Here is a 19,069-nt window from a genome sequence, read left to right as displayed (position 1 = left end):
CTTCAAGAGTCTCACGGCAACCTTGATTCCATTGTATAATCAGTATCTTGAGAATGAAGTCAGACTTTTTTGTTATGCTGAGATAAACTTTTTGATAAAAGCAGCGTAACATGTGGTCTAAGCATGCATTAGACAGACTGCACCCAGCATGTGTTGGATGGTTCACTCAATGTTTGCACTCTGAGAGAGTTTGTGTGGAGTCATGCACATGTTGTGTATGCCAGTGCTTGAGTTGTTGGCCGTGTCGGTCGAGCAACTCAAACAAACGCCATTTTACTCCAAAATGGCTCCTCACACTTTTTCCAGTGTTGTTGTCATGTGTTCTTTAAACGTCACCCTCACAAATGGACGTCAGTGCTATGTGTCTGTCCCCAACAACAAACAAGTCCACTTCAGCCATGAAGTGTTTGTCGTTGGGATCAATGTGAATGCTTGATTGAAAATCCTTTGTTTTGATCATAAATACAACCATTTTCATACATGTTATGTGTCATATTTGATGTAATTTGACAGTTTCTACCTTCTATTTGCAGTGGAGCCACCCTCAAACTTGAAATTTAAAATTATAAATGAGAACACAGTGGACATGTCATGGACAAGACCCTCATCAAGGATAGAGGGCTTCAGAATACAAGTTGTATCAGATGCAGGTAAGTCAGTTTAGCTGATCTAAAGCTAGCTCTAACGATAACCATGAAACAATCTGTCTTATCAGTTGGCCTGATGGATGTTTTTTTCCAGATGAACCAGCAAGAGACTTTACCCTGGATGCGTATGCTACCACAACCTCAATCACTAACCTCACCCCTGATTTGGACTACTCGGTGTCCATAAACTCCTTTGTTGGGACAGAGGAGAGCATTCCCATCTTTGGACAACTGACCAGTAAGTGAATATTTAACACATAGTTGATACATTAAAAAAAAAAAAGACTATTCTTTTTTTCTATTTCATTTAGCCATGAGCCATAGTAGTGAGAAATCCCATCTGTGTTTATTGACTGTTAAATTTCTTACAGTTAGAAGGTAATGCAGCATAAAAATATGTGTTTGTGTGCATGTGGTTTTGATCCTGTCTGGCTTTTATGATGTGTTGATTTACTTGCCTTTTCCACAGTGAATAAGCCCCCAGTAAGGCAGGGGCGCCAGTGTGCAGCACTAATTCACTGAGTGTTTCCTGTGTTTCAGTTCAGTCCAGTAACACCAGCGAACGAGTCAGGAGGCCACAGTCAGATGCAATCAGTGAGTATATTTACTATAGTGTCAACCAAAATCTGAGCAGAGCCTGTCCTCTACTTTACTTTACATTTTTTTTAATTCAAATTTTCCCTTCATGGCTGTCATCATGTTTCCTCTCAAATGGAATATCATGGTCAGGCCTTCCTTTTACCTTCTTTTGGGGTTCTTACCAGTTAAGCAGACGGGGATCTGACAGTAACTGGAAGGACACACATTGGTTACTTTAATTGAAACCAGTTGGCTCATTAAGAGAAAAGGAAAAGGAAGGCTTGAAGCTTGGAGACATGGGTTCTGCCAAGCGTCAAGGAGAAGACGAAGGGAAGGGGAGGGGTTGTCAAGGAAAAGACACATTTTAATGTATCACCCAGAGGCAACTACAGTCAGTCACCTAAACAGTTAAAGATGAGGATTAGAGTTATTGAATCCAACTGTCAGCTACTAATGTCATGGCATTAATGGGAGGATCACTTTCCTCCCACCTGTGTTACTTCTGGAATTATAACACTCACTTCCAGATTTACCCAAACCTTTATTAATGGTTAAATTTCCAGAAACTATGTCACAACCACCCTTAAAGCTCTTTTTCCAGGCAATAATTCCAAACATTAGTAAATGTTAACAGAGATGTCGTTTTAAGAATAGGGCTGAAGAAGTTTAAGGGACAGAATTATGAGTTAATAAGACCTTTGGGAATAAGGATTAAAGTCCAACCAAATAAGCCCTGCCAGTTATTTCAACAGAGTCATCACAAGTGCAGCAGAGAATTTCATCAGCGATTTAAAGCCCCGTTTGAATTCAAAGTATACAAGTGAACAATGCTGGTGGAACCTCTGCTAAATGTTTAGTCTGTGAAGCCACGTTTTTACCCACTGTAATGACTATACCAGTGCACTATTTGGCACTGGCTGATATTTCCTTTGATGTCAGAAGACATATCTTTGAGACAGCCAACAAACTGTCAAGGAGAAGAATTTATTTAGACCTACAGAAAGAGAAATGGGCCATTGTAAAAATGTTGCTCTCATACCAAGCTACTACCATACCTTTATTGGCTTACTTTTGGCGTGGACGGTGGTTTACTTTGAGCCATGCTTTCTACCAGTCTTTAAACCGTTGTAAAACTTTCAAAACTAAAAGTCAAAACAACTTTATGATCTGCTATTTAACTTTCTAACTGAGTGACTCTTTTTTTCTCCACTGTTTTTCCCCAGAGTGTTCGGTTAGCGCAATAGCAGATTTGGTGTTCTTGGTTGATGGGTCATGGAGCGTGGGCAGAGAAAACTTCAGGCACATCCGTAGCTTCATTGGTGCCATGGCAGGTGCCTTTGACATTGGCGAAGACAAGACCCGAGTGGCTGTGGTTCAGTACAGCACCGACACCCGCACAGAGTTTCCTCTTACCCGTTACACCAGGAGAGGAGATCTGCTCCAAGCCATCAGCTCCCTGCCTTATAAAGGAGGAAATACTATGACAGGTAAGATGCTTTGACAGATGGAAACATGTTCATTTATAATTTTCTTCTCCACTGTAAAGCAGCCAGTAAGCACTGACATGATTAAAGATTTTGGTTGTCCCTTTAAATGTGGAAATTTTTAAAATATGTCAAAGTTTTTTGATATATTCCCCACATGAAGGGGTTCAAGTATGGAAAAAGCTGTAAATACATGTGCAAATTTCTATTTTAGGTGATGCCATAGATTACCTGCTGAAAAACATCTTTACGGAGGCAGCTGGATCCAGGAAAGGTTTTCCTAAGGTAGCCATGATCATCACTGATGGAAAATCCCAGGACCCAGTGGAGGAGTATTCTAAAAGGCTTAGGAACATTGGAGTGGAAATATTTGTCCTAGGTATGGTTTATTATTCAGTTCTCTGTTGAATAAGCTCTCCCATGTGAAAGTCTGCCTGTTCTTGGAAATAATTTGATTTTCCATTGATTGCAATATCCATATTCGACTCGATAAAAGTCAAGTACTGTCTTTTTTTTCTAACCACATACTGCTTTAAAACTGTCAGCGCTCTACCACATCTGTCATGCAGCCGCTGAGCAAAGAAAGTCTGTGTTTAATGGTTTTGAAATTCACATTTTCCCACATAGGTATTAAAGGAGCAGATGAGGAGGAGCTGAGGGAAATGGCCTCTACACCTCACAGCAAGCACGTGTACAATGTTGCCAACTTTGATATGATCCAAGAGGTACAGAAGAAGATCATCTCTGAAGTGTGCACTGGCGTTGATGATCAGCTCAGTTCTCTGGTCAGCGGAGAGGAGAGTAAGTTGAGATTTATATGTATTACTCCAAAGTTTCTGTCCTTGCTACAAAAAGATCCCATTAAGACGTATGACAATTGTTAAAATACGGCTAAACAAACAGTTGGATGCAGATTTGAAGATTAAGACATTTCCTGCATTGTTTCCCCAGTGGTGGAGCCAGCCTCAAACTTGCAAGTCACAGAAATTGCATCAAAATCAATGCGGGTGACATGGGACCCCTCACTAGGTGAAATCACAGGTTATAAGGTCACCCTTATCCCCATGCTACCTGGAATGAAGCGACAAGAGTTGTACATGGGGCCCACCCAGACATCCATCAATGTCCGGGACCTATCCCCTGAGACCGAATATGAGATCAGCCTGTTTGCTCTGAAAGGCCTGACTCCCAGTGAACCTATCATGGCAATGGAGAAGACCCAGCCTGTCAAGGTGTCAACAGGTGAGATGATTTGTTGTGCTTGTCATCACACCAGTGTTCAAAAATAAGCAGTTTACCCATCAGTGAAGCAATACAAAGCCTTGAGCTTACCCATTCTGTCTTGTCTTTTCAGAGTGCTCTCTGGGAGTGGATGTGCAGGCTGATGTAGTCCTGCTGGTTGATGGATCATACAGTATTGGATTACAAAACTTTGCCAAAGTCCGTGCCTTCTTGGAAGTTCTGGTCAATTCTTTTGATGTTGGACCAAACAAAGTCCAACTTAGCTTGGTCCAGTACAGTCGGGATCCCCACACTGAGTTCGCTCTCAACACCCACCATGATATTGCCGCTGTTGTCAAAGCTGTGCGCACGTTTCCCTACCGTGGAGGGTCAACCAACACTGGTAGAGCCATGACCTACGTCAGAGAGAAGATCTTCATTCCCAATCGTGGTGCAAGACAGAATGTACCTCGCGTCATGGTCTTGATCACAGACGGAAAGTCATCAGACTCCTTCAAAGATGCAGCCACCAACCTAAGGAATATTGATGTGGAGATCTTTGCTGTTGGTGTAAAGGATGCAGTGAGGTCGGAGCTGGAGGCCATCGCTAATCCCCCCTCAGAAAATCACGTCTTCGAAGTGGAAGACTTTGATGCCTTCCAGAGGATCTCTAAAGAGCTGACTCAGTCCATCTGTCTGAGGATTGAACAGGAGCTGCTCAACATCAAAAAGAGAAGTAAGTAGTAGAAACTGTGACTAGCCAATAACTTCAAGGCAACAGTTGGAGATGTTACTCATTTGCTAAGTCTGTCAGTTTCTGCAGTTTTGCTCATTCTACCCATTTTAAATGCTGATCAATCTGCCTGTCAGTTGGGCTTGTCTTTAAGAGTTTGTGTGATGAGAAACAGCCAATGCAATAAAGAAAGATTATTCTAATACTGCAGAAAATTCTGGGAGGCAACGTGCAGGCAAAATGAATTCAAGCCACACCACCATGGCCTGGCAGTGAGCAAACCAAAAACTTGACACCTGTTTCTAGTATAAGTCAGCTTACGTTATCACTTTCAGTCTGAAACAGTACAGGGACAGCTTCAAGAGTTCTGTTTTGAATCGAGCAGAACACTGAGTCTCAAGGATCACCCAGAATTAAGATGCTGCTTTTCCAACCAGTGGTACAATGACTTCACCACACAATTTTGGTGTTAACACTGAAGTCTATTGTCCAAAATCACACATTACTTGTTTAATACACCCTTTACTTCATTTGGTGAAGAAGATAACATTTATGCTTTAAAGTTATAAGATTGGCCCACTTTGGTTTTGACTTCTAGCTGATTCCAAATGATATCAATTCTCAATAAGCCATCTTGTATTTTCAGGTCTGCTTCCTCCCACCAACTTGGTGTTCTCCGAGATCACTTCCAGGAGCTTCCGTACCACCTGGACACCTCCTGCTGCTAATGCCCTGTCTTACCTGGTGCGTTTCCGCAAGGCTGAAGATGTCACTGGAGACTACATTACCCTGGCTGTGCCTGGTGATACCACAACAGCTGTTCTGCCTGGACTATACCCTCTAACCACCTATGAAGTCAATGTCTTTTCCCAGTATGACAAAGGAGACAGTTTCCCTTTGACTGGGGAAGAGACGACTCTAGAAGGTGAGAGACATTTTTTCAGAAGAGGTCCGATGCTTTGTCTCTGAATCAAGAATATGCTAAATCTAAGATATTTTTCTCTTTTCAGAACAAGGAACTGTTCGAAACCTTCGAGTTACAGAAGAGACAACTGACAGTTTCAGGGTGATATGGGAAGCTGCTCCTGGTTCAGTGATACGGTATCGCTTGTCCTATATCCCACTAAGTGGTGGAGGGGAAAATCTTGAGGCTCAAACTATTGGACCAGAGACTACCATCGTTCTGCAGGAGCTTTTCCCTCTTACTACCTACCGAGTGTCTGTGTCTGCTGAGTATTCCACTGGCATGGGGGACGACATGCAAACAGATGGCACCACCAAGGAAGGTAAGTCAGGAATATATGCTTCAAGATTTTTGTGAAACTTGTTTTGTCTTTGCATTGGATATGAAATACTGTTGCATCTCTTTCTTTCAGTCCGTGGCTCTCCTCGTGACCTTCGTGTCTCTGATGAGACCATATCCACAATGAAACTGGCGTGGAGGGCTGCTCCAGGAAATGTCCTTCAGTACCGCATTTCCTACAAACCTGCTGCGGGCGGTGATGGGAAGGAGATATCTGTCAAGGGAGATACAACCCAGGCTGTGCTGAAGAATCTCCAACCGGCCACTGAATATGAGCTCTTTGTCAGCGCTCGCTACACTTCTGGAGTGGGCGATCCTCTAATGGGAACAGGAACTACCTTAGAAGGTAGGAGAAAACTGCACTACTACCTCTTAGTTGTAATCTTTGAAGCATTGCAGGTTTATGACCAGCCAATGTGTAATTGCAAAGTAGAGCATTTTGTCCTCAAGTCTCTGCAAGAATGTCACACTCACTCTTTCCTCACAGACAAGCACATCAGAATTAAGGAAGTTAAGCTTTTAAGGTTGGTTGGTTGGTTAAATGAGCTATGGTCACAGAGGGCAGACAGGAATGTACCACTTGCTATGATTCTTTGGCACAGAGTGTATGCAAGGTTGGCTTTGCCGCCCTGAAGGCAAGTGAGATGGAAATGGGTGGGGGATGCTTGTAAACCTTGGGAACCTCAGAAATGGCTTGGAACAGACTTTGACAGCCATATGCTTGCCTCGTAATACCTGTACGTCTCAGCTTGTCTGAGACACAGAATGTTGTGAGCTACAGTGGCTTGTAAGGCATTTGGGAAATGATTTGGCCATTAAAATGTGTTCAAAACATGGAATTAGTCATAAGTGACTGTGTCAAGTTCAGTGTGCACAGTGTGGAGTCCAAAGTTTATACACAGTGCAGTAGTCAGAAGTCAAGGCAGCTCTGTTGATGTTGTGCAGAGTTGTATAAACGATTGTTGTGGTGACAAACCACAGAACAGTCAAAGAGCTCTGTTTTGTGAGAAAAAGGGGAGGTTCTAGCCTTTGGGGAATATCTGGCTTTCATTCAGTTCCACTTATAGCTGTGAAACCAGTTAATTAAATATGAAATGTCTAGCTAAGCATTACAGTAAGGAGTTCGCAGCCCATTATTGTTCTGGAAAGAGCCGTCCTTGGTAGGTTGTTTTTTAATAATGGGGATCGTGTGTCTTACATGCCCACCTAAATGGCCTTGAGGTAATACATGAGCCCAACTTCAGTTGTTTTTGTGGTGGTGGTGAAAAATCAGAGACCAGCAATGCTGAAACAGTTTTCAGGTGCCAGGATGAAAACAGCACTGCAACTGTGGAGATTTTGTCCATGTGTGACTCAGTTTAAAAGCCATGGACACATCAAAGCTATGTGCGTGGTGTGTTTGTCTCTAACACTGTAACTGTTCGTTAAGAAGCACCCTGCATGTACTAAGTCTATATTCCACTCATCTAAAAGTTTAATAGCTTTTATAAATTTCCTTTCCCTGTATTTCTCTATTTATTTCCCTGTTCCCACACTTACCAAGAAGCTTGGTTGTTGTCTAAGAATTTGTTTCCACATGTCACATCTGTGCTGTCACCAGCCATCCACCCCCACAGGAAAAAGCTTCATGACAAAGCACTTTGTTTAGCCAGCTCCATTAAGCTGTCATGACGTCAGCATGCGCCGACACTGATCTCATTGTTTTGAGTGTCACTCATTTTGAGTGACCCTCTATGTGAAGTCCATGTGGGTGAAAACTGGGAGAGAGTGGCTTGCACAAAGCCCTCCCTTGTGGCTAATGGTGAATGGTAGCCAGTACAGAAGCCTTTAATAGGACAGAATGATAACATCCTGAAATGACTCAGAAAGAGGAAAGAAAGGTGTCATAGCATATGCTTACATGGACATCACACATGTGGAAATTATAAACAAACACTGCAGGATTATTTTCCTCAGAAGAGGTCGTTTAATCCTGCATGTGGAAGATGTTACCTTAGAGGACCTTGAAGGCTGTCTGAGCTGTCTGTCTGTCTGGTCACAGTGAGAACCGTCTGTTCATCTCTCTCCAGGGTGGGGCAGAGGACAGGCAGAGGCAAAGAGAGTGCAGAGATGGGTAGAATAAAGGGTACTTCAAAGATTATGTGAACAATGCTTCAGGGTGGCCTTGTGAATAGAAAACTCCACCCATAACTGTGAGGTCAAATACTCAACCCCTGAAGCAGCTATTGTACCAAATTCTTAAATAATTAACTACCTGCATGACTTAGCAAATGTTTCATTATGTGCCTGAATAACTTTTTTAAAAACTTTAACCTGAAAAGGAGCACATCACCAGGTGAAACTGTAGCATCTTTGTTGGTTTTCCAAGCAAAATATGCCTTTGGGAGATTTTATTCTGAGCCATGCTCCTGCACTTGTATTCCCAGAGTGTTCTCCCAAACACTCACAAGGTCCTTTGAGGTAAAAGGACAGAGACAGGCAACCTTGGCACATAGACACTGACGGCTTCATCTTTGTGGCTCAGGTGTCTGCCTTCATGAACCAAAAGCAATAAAGTACGGAAGTTTGAAATCTGGTGCCAGTGCTGAAATGGCATGATGTAGTAACGATGTATTTTCTGCACTCATTTCAGAGTTTACAGAGAAAGCAAAACTTTGTAAACCAGAGCTCAGTGTAATCTTTTAACTCAGTTTCTGTGTGCTTTTTCATAACGCCATCCAAATCCACTTCCAAGACTGTGAATCAAGACAGACAGTGGCTCATTAGACCGACTCCCTCAGCCATAGAAAATCATTAGGATTTTTTTCACAGCATGAGCTTGTAGAGTTTTTATGAGCATTTCTATCGCCTGCGAGCATTTTTCTGTTAGGTGCAGCATTTATATTTTCAAGCTTTAGACGTCTTTGGCTGCAGATGTGAAAGTTATGCCAGCACATGGCCCGGAGCGAATCTCTCAGATGATCTCCAGTTATGTCACATGTGGTTTTCTGGAGAAGAGGGTGAGGCTGGGAATTTGTGATCTGGTCTTGACAAAGATTTTAATTTTAGAGCTCACTTCTTTTTAAAGGCTGGGAAGAAGTTTTAGAGTTGAAAGGGGATTCCTGGATGTGTTTTTTTAAGCATCAAAAGATGAGTGTTTACATTTCCAAAGCCGATGAAGTGCCTCTATTTTGTTGAATATGACACCTCTGATGATTAATTTGAGTATTCTGCGCGTGACATTTGGTTAATGTTTATATAACATGCTCCGAAGTTCCTGCAAAGCCTGTGGACCATGTGTTTCATGTATATGCGCTCTGGTTCTTGGAGTCGCCCCTTTTCTTTGGCCCGTCTGCAAGTCAAGAAGAAAAGCAAGCTACTGTCTGCAGAAGTCATTATCTCGTGATCCTTTCGTCCTTGGTTCACACACAGCCGGAAAAGTCAGTCAAGGTTATCCTCTGCTTTTGGCAAACATTGTCCTTTTGATGGATTGATCTGAATTTTTTTTTTACATGTGGCCCACTCTGTTTTCATGCTTCTGTAACTCTTCATTAGTCAATGCTCGTGGTCATTACTCTACACACCACGCCTCTGTTCTCAAGGTGCCTTTTGCTCTGCTATGTCACTGGCTGCTGCTGCTCAGATGAGTTTTCATCTTTATCAGGAGGCCAAGAAGGACTCTCCAGTTTGCATATAGACACAGTGGCTTCTGTACTTCAAAATGATCATCCGTTACACTTGTGGTGGACTTCTGATGCATATGCTGAGGTTTGATGAAGGCAGTTTGAGATAGACCACCCAGCTGCACTTTCCTCTCTGTAATTATTTTGCCATTAGGTGCTGGCATGCAGGGGCTTAGGGGCTTGAATAAGGATCAGGGATCCTGGAGGTTGTGTGGGAGGCTTTAAGCGGCAGCCTGTCCTGGTGCGGTGCATCCTCAATATGGCAGCCAGACTGGAGTGATGAAAGTCCATCACTCCATGGGCATCCTTCTCAGCCAAGCGTGTGCTGGCTTCTGGTCACGAACACCACCACAAATTCCCTCCACTGTATTTCTTTCCCTTTCCCCCTTCAGGTCTCTCGGGAAAAGTGAGGGAAGGAGGGAGGGTGCAACATCTGCGATTGTAGAAAACACACTTTTGTGGATCAGGTTTCGTCTGTTTCTATGGAAAATTAGAGTGCTGCCGGGAGAGGCACTGGGGATGTGTGATTTGTGATTAGCTTTGCAGAGAATTTTTCCAACAGCCTCTGATTATAAAGGGAGAATGTCACATTGGCTGAGTGGATCCTGTATATTGTTGGAGACTGTTCTTGGGTTTTTGGTGTCGTCTTTTTTGTGTGTGTTTTCTCAAACCTATAGAGTCAGAGACCAGTGCCATCTGAAGAAACATATCTCTACCTCAGTTATAAAACATCTCAGTTCCATTATTACCTCAGAGCAGATCAGTCTTGGAAAACCAGCAATGCTATTTGTTTTCTGTTTCCATATCCAGTCATGTACACACTAAGCACTGAAGAAATACTTCTTCCTCTGTTTTCACACTCTTGTTTCTTATTTATCCACAGAGCTGGGTTCACCCAGAGACCTGGTTACAAGTGATGTCACAGAGAGCAGCTTTGCCGTCTCCTGGACCGCAGCGCCGGGTAACGTTCGTCAGTACCGCATCAAGTGGAAGTCTATGTACAGCGACGAGGAAGGGGAAAAGACAATCCCAGGAGACACCACAGCCACCGTTCTAGATGGTCTGACCCCAGAGACACGTTACCAGGTCTCTGTGTTTGCTGCCTACGGTCATGGAGAGGGTCAGCCATTGAATGGAGAGGAAACCACGGATAGTAAGTCACTTCTTCCAAATACAGTATCTTGTAGACTCAAAAGACATAAATTCTTTTCTTGTGTTTCATGTCCGCTTAGGGACGTTGCTCTGTTTTTTTGTGTGTGTAACTCTTAAGAAAACCACTCTTAATGCCAAAAATGCAGGTCTGGACATTCCTGTAATAAACACGTTTTAGACCTTAAAGTTTCATTTGCCGGTTAAGTTGGAGAAATAATTTAGGAGGTCATCGTGGAGAAATATGGGCCAGTGACGCAGGCTGGAAGTGTATCCAGGAAACACGGTTAAGCTGTAAGGACCTTTTTTGGATGCTGTGTAGAAAGGAGATCTTTCAGCAACACTTTCCGTTCTTTCTGTCGAGCTAAGCGATAACATCATAGCTGCTGGCTTCTGCCTTTGCTGTTGAGAATGTAGGATCTTTCAGACTGTGTGTGTTGTATGCATGTACTGAGGTGATGTAATGTCCAGCACACCTGCAGTAGTCTTTCATGGGGGATTAAGGGCAGATAGATGCTGGCCTCTGCCTTGTTAGACTTCACTCATGCTCAGATGAGAAAAGCACATTGAGTGGAAACTCAAACCAGTTGCGGGGAATTTTGTCCACTAGTTAGTGAAATGGAATGCGCCCAAGGAAATATGTTTCTAACATCATTAGTGTATATTGATTCTGGCAAGCGAAAGAGAGTGGCATACATGCAGACTTAAAACAAGCATGAGACAGCTTTGAAACCTCCATTCTCATTCCTTCCTGCTCTTTGCTCCGACAATCTGTTGTTCCCTTTGCGTGCACCCGACACAAATCACAGGTCTCTTTGGGCCGAGCCACACACAGCAGACTTGGATGCATTATTTTTTTCCGTTAATAAAAGTTCTCTGAAGTAGAACTTTCTGCATATTTTCCTCAACTCATTTTGAGGCATCTGACAATTCTCACTTGCCCTTCCTGCTCTGAAAATAAAAAAAGCACTCTGTGACACACAATGGAAAAATAAGTTCTGTGGCTTTGCTCAAATTCAGTAGACATCAGACTTTCATGCCTGGCTGTTAAACCTACCAACTATACATGATCAATCATGTTAATGTAGGCCTGCTTACTGTAAATGTCTGTAAACCTGAAATGTTTTGGTAGGTTTGGGTCCACACGCATGTGGAAACTGAGCAGATATCTGGATGAAAGACTTGCGCTGAGCGTGAAATAGCTTAGTTTGCTTAACAGCAGGACAGCTATGCTGCTTATATTTCCAGAGGTATATTGCAAACACAGGCTCTGTAACACACATTTAGCACTTATTACCATCTGAACAGGTTCCAAAATCTACATTTCCCTCAGACTATCCATTCGTTGTTTTTCCTCTTTTAACCTTTGTTGTTCTTTCCATCCTTGCAGTCTCGGCAGCTGGCAGAGTGATTGTTGTGTCTGAGGAGACAGAGAAGAGCATGAAGGTGACATGGCAACCAGCACCTGGAAATGTAGTCAACTACCGGGTTACCTACAAACCAAAGGTAGGAGGGCGGCAGCTGGCAACCAAGGTGCCCGGTGGCACAACCTCAACTGTGCTGAGACGCCTCACTCCCCTCACCACCTATGACATCACTGTTCTGCCTGTCTACCGCTCTGGAGAAGGCAAAGCAAGGCAAGGAGAAGGAACTACATGTACGTAACATTATCACAAATTGCTTTTTGTTTATCCGTTATTTACTCAACCACTATCTTATCATCATAAATATCTCTGACTGAACAACTTCTTCATCCAGTTCTGTTTTCCTCCTGTCCTTGCAGTGACACCTTACAAAGGCCCAAGAAACCTTCAGACTTCAGAGCCTTCCAAGACTAGTTTCCGTGTAACCTGGGACCATGCCCCTGGTGATGTGAAGGGATACAAAGTTACTTTCCACCCAGTAGGAGAAGATATTGACCTCGGAGAACTTCTGGTTGGTCCTTATGACAACACTGTGGTGCTGGAGGAGCTGAGGTGTGTTGTCTGACCTGTATTTCCACACACCCACTCAACCATGTAACGAGGAATCAGAAAAATTCTGATAACCATTTGCTTTTTGTTCAACAGAGCTGGAACCAAATACAGCGTGAGTGTGTTTGGTGTGTTTGATGGAGGAGAGAGTATGCCATTGGCTGGAGAGGAGAAAACCACTCTCTCAGATGAACCTGATCCTCCGTTTTATGTACCAACAGGTAAAATTAACAAATAACCCACTAAAGCAATATTTATTAGTAAAAAGCACAACACTATCAAAGGGAAAAAGACAGTCATACCTCTCTACGCCTGTCACCACTGTTATGGCAGTGTCTCCTGTGTGTTATGTCTTTGGGAAGGGAACAGTCAAACACTGAGACAGCATCACTTAATAAATTTTTACTTAGGAATATCCACTGTAAACTCATGCCTCATAAAAGCAGACTAGTTTCTCTAAATGCCTTTCCTCTAAGCTAATTGTTTGACAAAATAACGGATGTAATTGCTGTTCCAGCTGCCTGCCTTTTTCTCACTTTGTTCAGTGTGTCACTTTGGACTTCCGCTTTTTATTTCCACTAGAAGTCCAGTCAGTTTAGATTTAGCTGTATAATATTGTGTCTGCGTTTATAAAGTGTTTTTACTGCTTTGTGAGTCAGAGCACAGCAGGGAGCAAGTATGAGAAGAGGAAAAATGTTGTGTTTCCTCTAAAGGTCAGCTTGACCACTCAGCTGCAGGTCCAGTCCTTAAAAGGAGGCAGATTAAACAGCTTCAGAAGATAAAAGAGAAGAGGTGAGAGGATCTTACCCTCCCTGTACTGTCTACTGACTACAGGCAGGTCTCCAACAAAACAGTCTTCAGTCACAGTCTCTTTTGTTTCTTATCCCAGTTACTAAGGATGATCTTAACACAAAAGCACACAAGTACTTTACCCTTTAATATTTTTATCTGAGAGGGTCTTAAGTCAGAAGTTTCCATTATAATTCTTTCTTTTGTTGATATCGCTCTTACAGACCTGTCTGTTGGTGTGTTATCTGACATACTTCTTTACCCCAACAAACTAGTCTCTCCCATCTGGAAGTGGGAGTGGTACCTTAACAACTGTCTGTCTGTTAGGGGGGTGGGGCTCTTAGTTTTCTCTGTAAGCAAACAATCTGTAAATCAAACATGTTAACCTGTTTTTAGTTGCAGACAGTGGTACTTAGTGCAACATGCCTTTCTCCAGAGCACATCTGCAGCTTTCTTTTAGGTGCTGAGGATCAGAAGCTTTCCTTGTCTTCACACACTTCTTTGGAAAAACAGGATCTGAATATTACCTTGCATCTCTGGAGGGCACAGTTATTTCTACTATGGAGGCCTTTGATATGTCACAGGCCATTAAAGAGTGCTCACCTGATTTGCCCCTGGGACTCGAGGATCCAAAAAAGAACAACTGCCTCAACATGCTTCCTGACAGAATGATAATCACAACACCTGGATCACAGAATGTCTCTAATAAAAAATCCATGTTTAACTTTTTGCTTGTGTTTTACTTTATGATTGTGTTTTACTTTATTTGTTTTGGGGCTTCTAATGAAATTCTGTGACTAAGAACTCTACTCTTTTTCTTTCCACCTTTGTGAGCATCTGTTCAATCACTACAATGCACCACACATCATTTTGTGTACACAAGCGTCAGAAATGATTTTTTTTTTTGTCCATGTACTGAGTGTTTGTGTAAGAGTCTGAAATCTTGCCCTGACAGATGTTCAGTGTAGGACCACTGCACAGGCTGACATTGTGCTGCTGGTGGATGGGTCCTGGAGTATTGGACGTCTCAACTTCAAGACCATTCGTGCCTTCATCGCCCGTATGGTGGGAGTCTTTGACATTGGACCTGACAGGGTTCAGATTGGTAGGTCTGATTAAAAGGTGTACAAGTGAAAAAAAAAAAAGAAATCTAAAAAGATCACTGCAAAGCAAATGTTTTTATCTGTCTTTAGGTCTTGCCCAGTACAGTGGAGACCCAAAGACTGAATGGCACTTGAATGCCCATCGAACTCGGGAGTCTCTCCTGGATGCTGTTGCTAACCTGCCCTACAAAGGAGGAAACACCCTGACTGGTATTATTATTATTTATTTACAGGAACAGCCATAATTCCACTTTTTTAACCACAGTAGGACAGTTTTACAATGTGTGTTTATGATTTTATCTTCACAGGTCTGGCTTTGAACTACCTCCTCCAGAACAATTTCAAAGAGAATGTGGGTATGCGACCCAGTGCTAGAAAGATTGGAGTGCTGATCACTGACGGTAAATCCCAGGATGATGTCATCATCAGCTCTCAGGCCCTGCGTGACCAGAACATCGAGCTCTATGCCATTGGTAAGCTGAGATTAGTTGAACTTTTCTTTACACAAACTTCACTGAATGAAGTCATGATATGGAACTGATATCCACTGATATCTGTTTGTAGGTGTGAAGAACGCTGATGAGAATGAATTGAGATCCATTGCCAGTGATCCAGATACCATCCACATGTACAATGTGGCTGACTTCTCCTTCCTGTTGGACATTGTTGACAGCCTCACAGAAAACCTCTGTAACAGTGTCAAAGGCCCAGGTATGTTGGCGTTTACACCAAAGAATTCCTGATGAAGGACAGGCGCTTTCTTATTTACATAGCTTCCTCCATTATAAGACAATAAGGGTGTAAACATAATGGTAGCATCACAAACCTGCAGACAGTGACATATCTGGCCACTCATCCTCACTGGAGAAAAAAGTCATCATCTGCTTCTTAATCAAATTGAGGAGCTGCTGTTGGATACTGTAGGGGAATTCCTCAGAGAGGATGTGGCTTTAGAGCCTCAATTTGTACTGTGGTTCTGTTGGGACATGTTTGTAAACAAGTCTGCCATTATCTGCTGTTGCATCTAGTTTTTACCAGCTAATTTGTCCGTTACCACAAATTAAAAAATAACTGCAGGATCACGTAACTTTTTCTAAAGCAGTGATCACCAGCTTTTCCCTTTAAGTCAGAAACTGTGGAATACTATTTTTTCAACAATGTTGAATGTGATAGTCTGTACTGCAGTTTTGTCTTGTTTTTACAAACATCCAAACAGGTGGTGCACCCGATGCTCCCACTGACCTGGTAACATCAGAGGTGACTTACCAGTCCTTCAGAGCCACCTGGACGGCCCCTGAAGGCCCAGTAGAAAAGTACCGTGTTGAGTACATGACTGAGACAGGGACCCCACAACAGGTATTACCCACCACACACAATAATACATCACATATTGTCTCCACTGCTTGTTCAGCCTTTGTTTAAGTTGTAAAGAGTCAAATCGTCTCTCCTCTTGGAAGTTAAAGTTTTGCTTGGCTATGATGTGACCCAGCTCGCTGTTTGTGCAAGTAATGGGAAACTCCTCTCAAGCTTCTATTTCCAGCCTCCTGTTTGTTTTGGCCTCTTGTTGTTTAGGTGTCTAATTACATTACGATCTCACACAGGGCAAAGGAACAAAAACACTGCTTTCAGTTTAAAGGTTTAGAAAGCAAATAATGACTCTATGATAGCACTATTGGCAAGCCGGGTCTTGGCTTTGGGGTATGTGGATTAGATGCATTTTTTGGTGTCTGAAGCTCATTACATGAACATAGATGTTTGTTTTTGTCAAGCTCACATGGTTTTGTTAAATATTGAACATACTCAGAGGAGTTTTATTATTGTTTATGGATCAAGCATTGAAACACTTGCTGTGTTTGTCCAAGGGATTTTTAGTTTTAATTGGAAAACTTTACAAAATGCTCCAGTGAAGCTTGCAAATAGGTAGAGCTTTTGCTTATTATGCTTCTAAACTGATATTTTTATAATAAGCAACTGTCCACAGGCACCAAATCAAAAAAGTGTGAAATGTGTGAAAATGCAGAATTTGTCAGATGACTTTTTTTGCTGCAATTTATCTTACTTTCCTCTGCGTTAGGTGTTTGTTGATGGCACGGAGACCACAGTTGTTCTTCAGGGCCTCAACCCTTTGACAAAGTACCTGGTCAATGTCTACTCAGTGGTGGGAGAGGACAGCAGCGAGCCTCTTGATGGAACAGAGACCACATGTACGTCTTCTTATGAAACTTCACTTGGTTTAAAAAGCCATTTTTGGTAAAAGCTGGGAATTGAAATGTAAACTACCTTCAAGTAAGATATTTATCTTTGATCATTGCCTGCAGGTGTTATTATGATGAACTTGTTTACAGTAAATCATGGGAACTTTCATATTTAGGAATTCCAGATAAATGGGGTGTCAACAACTGGTTGAATAAAAGTGGGCTCTTACAAATTATTATTCTTAAGCCTTTACTTTGATACACTGCGGCCTCTAGGAGTCTAACTCTTGTATAGCACCAATTTTATGCTTTTCTTGACTATCAAAGGTGATTTACATCCCTAATTGCTAACACGATTTCAACAAGTTTCAGTTGGGAATAAATTTCAAGGCAACACAACAACACTCTCTGAACACAAGATTTATATACTTTTAATAGTTTGTTAATTTACACATTTTTGGTGATCTCTACTGTAGGAAAGACTTCAAAGTGATACAAAGTATCTATAAAAGTTTATAAAACAGAGGTGATAGTTCAGATTTTACTGCATGAACACAAAAGACAGAGAACATCCTTTGAAGATTCATCACATTCTGTTTTTATCTAGTGCCCCTGAGTGCTGTGAGGGATATGGACATTTATGATGAGCAGACCACCACCATGCGGGTCAGATGGCAGAGAGCTCAAGGTGCTACTGGCTACATGTTGCTCTATAGCGCCATTAACGCCACTCAGCCCACCCTAGAGCAAGAGGTAAGAGACACTCGCAGAAACAGACAATGTGACTGAGTTACAGGGCATACAGCCAATCAGCTGTGGATCTGACAGATTGGAACGAGGAATGAGGGACTACATTTACATGTGTTTATGGGCGGACACAGTCACATGTCTAAATGCATATTCACATGCAGGAAATGCATGATCGAGCAGTGGAAGGGGCCAAAGACTTCAGCACACTGTCAGCAGTTCTTGACAAATCTGGATGTCACACTCTAAAAATGACATTTAACAAAGCCACTAGTGTTTGCCCCACCATTCAGCACACAAGGCAAAAAGGGAAAATATAGAGGTTCTTTGTTGGCCACACAGGGGTGGGTGAACCATGAGCTCAGTCTGCCAGGGGAACACCATCATTTGTTTATGAAGTGTCAAACCCAGTGGGTCAAACCGGAATCAGCAGATGTGCTGCAACCAAAATATTTCTCCCACTGCTCTTGACCAAATGTCTGTTTCCGTCACTGAGGAGTCCCTGTCATCTTCTTCACCTCTGACCTTCCATTTTGTCTTTGGTCTGGTTTCCTTACAGATGAGAGTTGGCGGAGATACAACTGATGTCCGGCTGGAGAGGTTACTCCCCAACACAGCCTACTCTCTCTCCCTGTTTGCCCTGTACGGAGAGTCGGCCAGTGAACCGCTGACCAAGCAGGGAGTCACTCGTATGTGGATGATAAGTCTCAAGTAGATCTCATTGAACATGTTTGTCTTTTATAAGACAAATTGTATTTGTTAACTTCAGATAACTGACAGAAGGTGTATGGAGGCCTATAAACTTATCCTGTAGTTAACATTTACTTCCCCCTGTTGTAGAGCCTCTGCCACCTGCAGGAGAGCTGAAGGTCCGTGACATCACCCACAGCACCATGAGGCTGATTTGGGATGCTGCTCCTGGGCGCGTTCGCAAGTACCTCATCACCTACAAACCCGAAGAAGGAGAGGCGAAAGAAGTGAGTTTGGATCCAAACCCTCTCTTTCCTGGCATCAGTTCTACCACAGAAAACATTTAAACAAGATATTATCGTTCAATGTTTTTATCAGTACAAAACTCTGTTTTTTTAACCACAGCCCTTTATATCCTGGAGTCTGTTTAATTCATTATATTTTATAGTGATGAATTTATATCAATATTTTTGACTGATCCCTCAATATATTGGCTCGGACCTTCTAATGGAAACTGCAGCAGGCTGGCTGGACATTGGGGAATGTTTTGGAGTCCTATGAAAAGGTTATGAAACTCACTGAACACAGTTTTTCAGGAGCAGAGTGAAGTTTTCTAACCACGGGTTGGATGAATACTTTATGGTAGCTTGTCCCCTTTTGGGAGCTTTTGGGCCACAGCAGCAAACTTTGTGGTTCGCCTTTGCAGCTTCCTTCACCATAAATCAGGTTGAGGTGGTCCTTGGATCCTTTGATGGAAACTCATGTGAAAGGGGCTCAGGGTGCCAAGTTGTGAA

The 19,069-nt window shown here is 42.6% G+C and overlaps 1 protein-coding gene across 1 annotated transcript in view; it reads left to right on the top strand.

The window, feature by feature from the left end:
• The window catches only part of col12a1a (collagen, type XII, alpha 1a), a 51,553-nt gene that overhangs the window by 4,728 nt on the left and 27,756 nt on the right, over positions 1–19,069 (top strand). Inside the window, exons 3-26 of the mRNA XM_074691678.1 lie at positions 534–650; positions 742–885; positions 1,188–1,241; positions 2,450–2,713; positions 2,925–3,089; positions 3,338–3,511; positions 3,662–3,952; positions 4,065–4,667; positions 5,311–5,589; positions 5,675–5,950; positions 6,041–6,313; positions 10,513–10,782; positions 12,169–12,435; positions 12,562–12,754; positions 12,848–12,972; positions 14,496–14,645; positions 14,734–14,853; positions 14,952–15,116; positions 15,208–15,354; positions 15,860–15,999; positions 16,718–16,847; positions 17,446–17,591; positions 18,145–18,274; positions 18,426–18,562. Coding sequence (XP_074547779.1) covers positions 534–650; positions 742–885; positions 1,188–1,241; positions 2,450–2,713; positions 2,925–3,089; positions 3,338–3,511; positions 3,662–3,952; positions 4,065–4,667; positions 5,311–5,589; positions 5,675–5,950; positions 6,041–6,313; positions 10,513–10,782; positions 12,169–12,435; positions 12,562–12,754; positions 12,848–12,972; positions 14,496–14,645; positions 14,734–14,853; positions 14,952–15,116; positions 15,208–15,354; positions 15,860–15,999; positions 16,718–16,847; positions 17,446–17,591; positions 18,145–18,274; positions 18,426–18,562 — 4,760 coding nt within the window. The remainder of the gene's footprint in view (positions 1–533; positions 651–741; positions 886–1,187; positions 1,242–2,449; positions 2,714–2,924; positions 3,090–3,337; positions 3,512–3,661; positions 3,953–4,064; positions 4,668–5,310; positions 5,590–5,674; positions 5,951–6,040; positions 6,314–10,512; positions 10,783–12,168; positions 12,436–12,561; positions 12,755–12,847; positions 12,973–14,495; positions 14,646–14,733; positions 14,854–14,951; positions 15,117–15,207; positions 15,355–15,859; positions 16,000–16,717; positions 16,848–17,445; positions 17,592–18,144; positions 18,275–18,425; positions 18,563–19,069) is intronic.

Source organism: Halichoeres trimaculatus, unplaced genomic scaffold, assembly GCF_033239565.1.
Source record: "Halichoeres trimaculatus isolate MK-OKI-2021-1 unplaced genomic scaffold, fHalTri1.1 fHalTri1_scaffold_17, whole genome shotgun sequence".
Classification (NCBI taxonomy): domain Eukaryota; kingdom Metazoa; phylum Chordata; class Actinopteri; order Labriformes; family Labridae; genus Halichoeres; species Halichoeres trimaculatus.
This window is presented reverse-complemented; position numbering and strand designations above follow the sequence as displayed.